Source organism: Vidua chalybeata, unplaced genomic scaffold (assembly GCF_026979565.1).
Source record: "Vidua chalybeata isolate OUT-0048 unplaced genomic scaffold, bVidCha1 merged haplotype scaffold_203_ctg1, whole genome shotgun sequence".
Classification (NCBI taxonomy): Eukaryota; Metazoa; Chordata; class Aves; order Passeriformes; family Viduidae; genus Vidua; species Vidua chalybeata.
The window spans coordinates 5,706-13,202 of NW_026530365.1; the positions used below are offsets into that span (position 1 = coordinate 5,706).

At 48.9% G+C, this 7,497-nt stretch overlaps 1 protein-coding gene across 4 annotated transcripts; it reads right to left on the reverse strand.

Annotated features, from left to right (window-relative positions):
• Window positions 1-1,345: 1,345 nt before the first annotated feature.
• Window positions 1,346-6,336, reverse strand: LOC128783325 (uncharacterized). Of its 4 annotated transcripts, XM_053933977.1 has the most exons (9): window positions 6,288-6,336; window positions 6,124-6,203; window positions 5,952-6,043; window positions 4,967-5,029; window positions 4,849-4,890; window positions 4,544-4,587; window positions 4,422-4,462; window positions 2,797-2,891; window positions 1,348-2,655 (listed from the first exon to the last, which is right to left on the reverse strand). In XM_053933977.1, exons 4-9 carry the CDS (start codon window positions 5,027-5,029, stop codon window positions 2,398-2,400), a joined length of 543 nt encoding a protein of 180 aa, XP_053789952.1. In that variant the 5' UTR covers window positions 5,952-6,043; window positions 6,124-6,203; window positions 6,288-6,336; the 3' UTR covers window positions 1,348-2,397. The 4 variants fall into 4 exon arrangements, 3 of the variants coding, with proteins under 3 accessions (XP_053789953.1, XP_053789952.1, XP_053789951.1); XM_053933976.1 differs by lacking the exons at window positions 5,952-6,043; window positions 6,124-6,203; window positions 6,288-6,336 and having other exon boundaries at window positions 2,809-2,891; window positions 4,967-5,744; XR_008429081.1 differs by lacking the exons at window positions 4,967-5,029; window positions 5,952-6,043; window positions 6,124-6,203; window positions 6,288-6,336 and adding an exon at window positions 4,691-4,736 and having other exon boundaries at window positions 1,346-4,340; window positions 4,849-4,948.
• Between the last annotated feature and the right edge of the window lie 1,161 nt (window positions 6,337-7,497).

The window sequence follows — 7,497 nt, forward strand, 5'->3', positions numbered from 1 at the left end:
ATTTAAAGTTTGTTTTTTGTTTTACTCCCAGGGAGCCTGAAAGTTTCTACTGCTGCTTTTTGAAAGCTAGAAAGGGAAACAAAGTTAGAAATTAAAAGATGGAAAGAAAGAAAAAGACAGAGTTAGGACAGAAAGAGAGGAGAGAAAGAGAGAAACAGAGTTAGAACAGAAAGAGAGGAGAGAAAGAGAGAAAGAGAGTTAGGAGAGAAAGACAGAAAGAGAGTTAGGAGAGAAAGAGAGTTTTAGGAGAAAAAGAGAGAAACACAGAAATAGAGTTTTAGGAGAGAAAGAGAGAGAAAGAGTTTTAGGAGAGAAAGAGAGAAAGAGTTTTAGGAGAGAAATAGAGAAAGAGAGTTTAAGGAGAGAAAGACAGTTTAAGCAGAGAAAGACAGAAAGAGAGTTTTAGGAGAGAAAGAGACAAACAGAGAGAGTTTTAGCAGAGAAAGAGAGAAAGAGAGTTTTAGGAGAGAAAGAGAGAAAGAGAGTTTTAGGAGAGAAAGAGAGAAAGAAAGTTTTAGGAGAGAAAGAGAGAAAGAGAGTTTTAGGAGAGAAAGAGAGAAAGAGAGTTTTAGGAGAGAAAGAGACAAACAGAGTTTTAGGAGAGAAAGAGAGAAGGAGAGTTTTAGCAGAGAAAGACAGAAAGAGAGTTTTAGGAGAGAAAGAGACAAACAGAGTTTTAGGAGAGAAAGAGAGAAAGAGAGTTTTAGGAGAGAAAGAGAGAAGGAGAGTTTTAGGAGAGAAAGAGAGAAGGAGAGTTTTAGGAGAGAAAGAGAGAAGGAGAGTTTTAGGAGAGAAAGAGAGAAAGAGAGTTTTAGGAGAGAAAGAGAGAAAGAGAGTTTTAGAAGAGAAGGAGAGTTTAAAGAGAGAAAGAGAGTTTAAGGAGAGAAGGAGAGAAAGACAGAGGAAAAGAAATAGGAAAAGAATGGCACAGAGTAAAAAATGAGAAGGGTTAGAGTGAAAAAGAAAGACGGTGAGAGTGAAGAAGAGGACAAAACAATACAGAAAAAAAAGAAGAGAAGCCAGAGAGAAAAAGAAATAAAGAGTAAAAGCATCAACTACAGAGAAAAATAAATAGTTAGAAATAGTGAAATAGAGAAACAGAAGAAAAGACATACAGGGAAATAGAGAAGCAGAGAGAGACAGTTAGAATCAGTAAGAAACAGAAACAAACTTAGGGACGGACAGAAATGACGTGACAGAAAGAAAACTAATAGAAGAAGCAAAGGAAGAAATACAGTAGGAAAAAAAAAATGACTAAACCACACCAAAAAAACACAGGAGCCAAAGGGGGAGGGGAAGGGAGCGGGGGGCATCATTGTTAGGGTTGATTCAACTTTATTGAATGATTTTTTTTATTTACACTCCAGCAAAATACATGGAAACAATGTATACCAATGGGAGCATAGATACAATCCGTACACTGACCGGTAGAAATCCCACTTACATACAGAACCGTATGTGGAAATGCAGCAGCAAATGCAAACACGGAACAATACGGGGCAATAGACAACGAACGCACATTAACACAATATAACCTTTTTTCTATTTACATTACATTTTGATTGATTGTTAGAGGAAAGACCAAACAAAAATAGCACACAGAAACCAACAGTCATCCACCGTGACCGCCTCCTTCACATTGCACACAAACTCACTGTCGCTATCGTTTCAACCGCTCCGTTAAGCCCCAGCAATCGTTGTTCCTCGGGAACGTGGTTCCCGGGAGCCTCTGAAAAAAATCCTCCTGCCTGACGAAAACCCCGGTCCCGGGACGGTCCGCCTCCGAACTTTGGCGATGAACGTCGCCTCGCGGACCGGCCGGGACCGAGGAAAAAAAAACCCAGCCGGGGGGAAAAAAAAAAAACCCCCCGGCTGGGGATTTTTTATTCTAAATGTAAAAATGAGCTGAAAAACCTGAAAGGCAAAGGCCATACGCACAAGGTTAGAACCGGTCAACACACACACACAAACACACACACACAGAGCCCTCCTTCAGCTCACGCACAAACCCACCCTCGCTCTCGTCTCAACCGCTCCTCTAACCCCCGGCCATCGACACGCATGCACGACGCTCCTCGGGAACGTGGTTCCCGGGAGCCTCCGAAAAAATCCGCCTGCCTGACGAAAACCCCGGTCCCGGGACGGTCCGCCTCCGAACTTTGGCGATGAACGTCGCCTCGCGGACCGGCCGGGACCGAGGAAAAAAAAAACCCAGCCGGGGGGAAAAAAAAAAAACCCCCCGGCTGGGGATTTTTTATTCTAAATGTAAAAATGAGCTGAAAAACCTGAAAGGCAAAGGCCATACGCACAAGGTTAGAACCGGTCAACACACACACACAAACACACACACACAGAGCCCTCCTTCAGCTCACGCACAAACCCACCCTCGCTCTCATCTCAACCGCTCCTCTGACCCCCGGCCATCGACACGCATGCACGACGCTCCTCGGGAACGTGGTTCCCGGGAGCGTCCGAAAAAATTCTCCTGCCTGACGAAAACCCCGGTCCCGGGACGGTCCGCCTCCGAACTTTGGCGATGAACGTCGCCTCGCGGACCGGCCGGGACCGAGGAAAAAAAAACCCAGCCGGGGGGAAAAAAAAAAAACCCCCCGGCTGGGGATTTTTTATTCTAAATTTAAAAATGAGCTGAAAAACCTGAAAGGCAAAGGCCATACGCACAAGGTTAGAAGCGGTCGACACACACTCACACCTGCAGACGCAAGCTCTCACAGACAGACACGGACAATCACGCTCTCTCACGCGCTCTTCCGCTTACACGCTGACCGCGACCCTTACTTGAAACGCTACGTTGACGCTTCGACGCGTCTTCTGACCGCGGCTCTTCGATGTCCGGCGGTAGATTCCGGGATAACTTGTAGAGACCCGGGGACCTGCGAGACGACAGAGGCGACGGGAGGCGGTCAACGAGTGACTATCTGACAGCAAGGAGCTATTCCCGCTCCGGGTCCATAAATTTTGTACCCAAAACCCCCATAGAAGACAGATGAACTGTAAAGTTTTATAACTGCTCTACCTAACCGTGACTACGCGCCTGGGCAGGGCAGCTCCGATCGTAAGTGGCACGACAGAGGCATGTACAACATAAGCCAAGGTAGGTACATACAATATATGCACAATATAAGCCAACGTAGGTACATACAGTATAAGTACATACAATATAAACCGACATAGGTACATACGACATAAGTACATACAATATAAGCACATACAGTATAAGCCAACATAGGAAGGTACAACCTAAGCACGTACAATATAAGCCAACATAGATACAATATAAGTGAGGACTTGACGTAACTCTCCGGAAGATGAATTGTTGAGCCCTATACCCTTTGAGAAGGCGCAAGCTACGGAACTACTGCGGTCAGGTGACGACGGTCTAATATGCTCCCTCTAGAAGTCCGAGAGAATGGCACGGGAAGAGAAGGCGCTACCAAAGGTGAGAAGGAAGATGGATGAGAACGTCTCCTGTACTTCTTCCCGTCTCAAAAAGTAACAATGTAACGATGCTGGAATAAGCGATATCCAGGAAGGTACACGAGTAAAATATGGCCGATACGGCAGAGAACAATGCAGAGAAAGCCTCAAGATGTAACAAAGGCCTATGATGCACAAATCAATGGACACGGACGACATAACACAGACACGGACAACGTAACACACACACAGACAACATAACACAGACACGGACAACATAACACAGACACGAGTGGAAACTGCCTGGCAGTTCCACCTTATGGACCCAAGATTGCTAGTCCAAGATGACTCATAGGCCGATGATACCAAAGGAAAGAAAGCCCTAGGGCAATAGCATATGATGATGAAATTTAACTCCTTTCAAGATGTTAGTGCCAAAGGACTTAAGAGGAAGCCTAAGAAGCTCAGTAGGCCTAGACAAGAAAGCGATGACTACGGCGTGACCGTGGCTAGAGCTCCGGACGTGAAGGCGGGCTCCTCGGGTGAAAAGATCCACGACGACGTCGAGAGTCGAAGAAGGCCGCCGACGCAAACCTCGCGAGGACGCAAAGACGGATCGGAACTGCCCTGCCCGGCGAAGACTCTGGTGAGGCTGAGTAGAAACCCTCTCCCTCTGCTTCCTAGAGGCCCGTCCCACTATGGGCCTCTCCTCTAAGCTAACATCTAATTGTCTCCTGTGATAGTAAAGGTTTTTCCCCTTCTCCCACCTACGGGCCCCAACACTTAGCTTTTGCAAGACAACCAGACAAAATCCATCATCAGCCGGACGTGGACGGCGACACGGTCTCTACATCCGCTTCGGTGCTGCCGTTTCCAAATTTCACCTATGCGCCTCCTCACGGTACCTAAGACAAAACAGAAAATGCAACTAGCGCCCTGCAAAAGAGGAACCCCCGGAACTCTGACACACCGCTGCCCCGGCTCACCTGAAATCTTGATGCGACTCAACAGGCTGCCAGGAGGATACCTACAAAAGGAAAAGGTACAGGCTTAGCGTGCTGCCGCATAACGGTCACCTATGAGTCACCCAGCCTAAATGCCGACTCACCCGCTTGACTCTGTTCCTTCACACGCCGAGGGCAGCAATGACACCTGCAAAGAAACAAAGCAAAAAAAAACCACACTGACATACCGAGAAAAGACCACGACCCTGACCCGACAAGTACGCCCACCTACACCTTAAGCTTGCACCCACCTGGCCTCAGACATCTGGGGTCAGAGACATCTCGCAAGAGGACCGCCTAAAATAAAATAAAATAAAAAAAAAAAAAAAAAAAAAAAGGGGATGCTTAGACTTTCACCAGAAACTGGGACATGTGCAAGAACAAGTGCTTCTGTCCACTGCTCACTGACCTTGCACACTTGGCCTTGACTGCAGCTATCTGCCTGGACTTCCTAATAATAGACAAAGAACAGTGCTGTAACATAGTCACCATTTATGCTTCCCCTGCAAATACAAACAGCAACTGACCTTCTTGGGGAAAACCCCCTGACCCGGGAGGGGCGCTCTGCCACAGATCTTAAATGTCTGCATCTGAAAGAAAGTTAGGAGAAAATTCAAACAACTGTAGGATAACTTAACAGGTCCAAGCATCCTGTATGAATCTAGGAATACCATCTAGAATACAACTACATCCCCCATTCCAAATTGCAGGTCTCCAGGACTTGTGCAATTACGCCTGGCTATGCAGCAGGACAGAGCAGCTCCGGGACAAATACGTGCAGACACCCGTGACACAGGACAGGACACGACAAACGAGGGGACGCCACGAGGAGAAAAATCTCTTGGCGAGAAAAATGCCCGCGAGGACAGAGAGATTGCGGAACGAGATGACCTAGGCGAGACGGCCGGCTCGGAGCCGATGAGGCTCAAAGAACCCTGCAGGAAGAAGATGCTAAGAAAACTATGTCTTCTGAGAACCGCACAAGGGGATGCCTGAAAAGCCTACGGTAAGAATGAGCTACCTAGCTTGGCGTTCTCACGAGTCCTAAGCCGCTATAATGGATCGTTGGGGTGCGCGGCTGTCGCTACCGCTCGGAACGACACCTTAAAAGACATCTGACCGGATGCTTCTAAAGACAGATACGACTGCGATGCCTGTCCGGACTCCCGAGTCAAAAGGCCTGTGGCGTTGGTGCCGGGCCGAGGAACGCAAAGATCACAGATGCCAAGATGACCCTCAGACAGCTAAGGTAAAAAAAGACAAGTGACGTGACAGACCCAAACAACACAGAATGCACAAGAGACAAGTGACATGACACACACCGGAACTGCTCTGCCCTGCGCGCCTCAGCGCTGAGATCAAAAGAGACGCTGTCCCTTTAGGTGGCCTAAGGAGACGCTTCTTAGACATCCCCATCTCCAAAGCAGACTCCAAAATCCCTTCCGGGCAGTCCCAAGCCAGCACCCCGCTTCCCTCCCCTCAGTGGGTCGTAGCCCTCGACTTATCTCGCACACTTCTGGGCGTGCAAATCCCTGTCGAGTGCAAAAGAAGGCCGCCTCCCCGTCTGGCAAGTTCCAGCTGTCACCAGGCTCTTATCTCTTCGTCTGCCAAGACAAAGAAAAGGAAACATCAGTGCACAATCTTAACAGCACATGGGCCAAAACCTGACAATTCTGCTACTCACCTTCTCCTAAGAGGGCCCTGGCGCTCGGGCCGCACGCTTCGGCCGTGCTCCGAGGCCGACGCTGCCGTCACGAGGTACGCCTAGGTTAAGGTGGAGACAAGGTGACTGGGCACGGCTGAAACTGGAGCGGACCCCCGCTCCTCCTCCCTACCTCCCCGACTCACCGCAGCTCCTCGGCCGTTCCCGCAAGCTACCCGGACGGGACCTTGAAATACAAGATGCGTGGGCTTCATCACGGGGTCCCGTAATACTTCCGGAGGGCAGGAAACCCGGTCCGTCCGCCACCTGATGACAGGGGCTTAGCGTACACCGAGTGGATGGTCTAAAGCACACAAATGAGAACGGATGGTTAGAGGTGCACCAGAAATTGAGACCTGCGCGAGAACAACTGCTTCTGTCCACTGCTCACTGACCTTGCCACGCTTGACCTTGTCTGCTGCTATCTGCCTCGACTTCCTAAAAATAAAGACAAAGACGAGTGCTGTCACATAGTCACCATTTATGCTTCCCCTGCAAACACAAACAGTGACCGACCTTCTCAGGGAAAACCCCTTGACCTGGGATTGGGGGCTCTGCCACAGATTTAATCCATCTGCATCTGAAAGAAAGGTAGGAGTAATGTCAAATGGCTGCAGGATAACTTAACAGCACCAAACATGTCAATCTACAAATACAATCTAGAGCCCAACTACACCCTGCATCAGAAATTTCAACTCCTGGGACTTGTCCTGTTACAGGCTTATGCAGCAGGGCAGAGCAGGTCCGGGACAAATATGTGCAGACACCCGTGACACGGGACAGAACGTGACGAACGAGGGGACGCGACAGGGGGAGAGAGATCTCGGCGAGAAGAACGCCGGCGAGCGCCGGGAGAATGCGGAACGAGACGACCTAGAGACCTGAGACGGACGGCTCGGAGCCGATGAGGCTCAGGGAACCCTGCAGGAACAAGATGCTAACAGAATGATTTCTTAAGAGAACCGCAGAGATGAATGTCCAACAATCTTACGGTCGAAAGGCTCTAGCTACCTTCGCATTCTTATCGGTCCTAAGCAGCTATAATGGATCATTGCGGTGTGTGGCTGTTGACACGGCTCAGAGCAAGACCTTAAAAGACATCTGACCGGATGCTTCTAAAGACAGATGCGATTCCAATGTCTGTCAGGGCTCCCGAGACAAAAGTCCTAAGGCGCTGGGGCCAGGCCAAGGAAGGCAAAGATCACAGATGCCAAGAATGAGGCCAGGGTGACCCATATGCTCCTCAAAGGGCTAAGGTAAAAAAGATAAAGGACATGAGGGACCCAAACAACACAGAATGCACGAGAGACAAGTGACACGACACACACAGGAACTGCTCTGCCCAATGCACCTCAG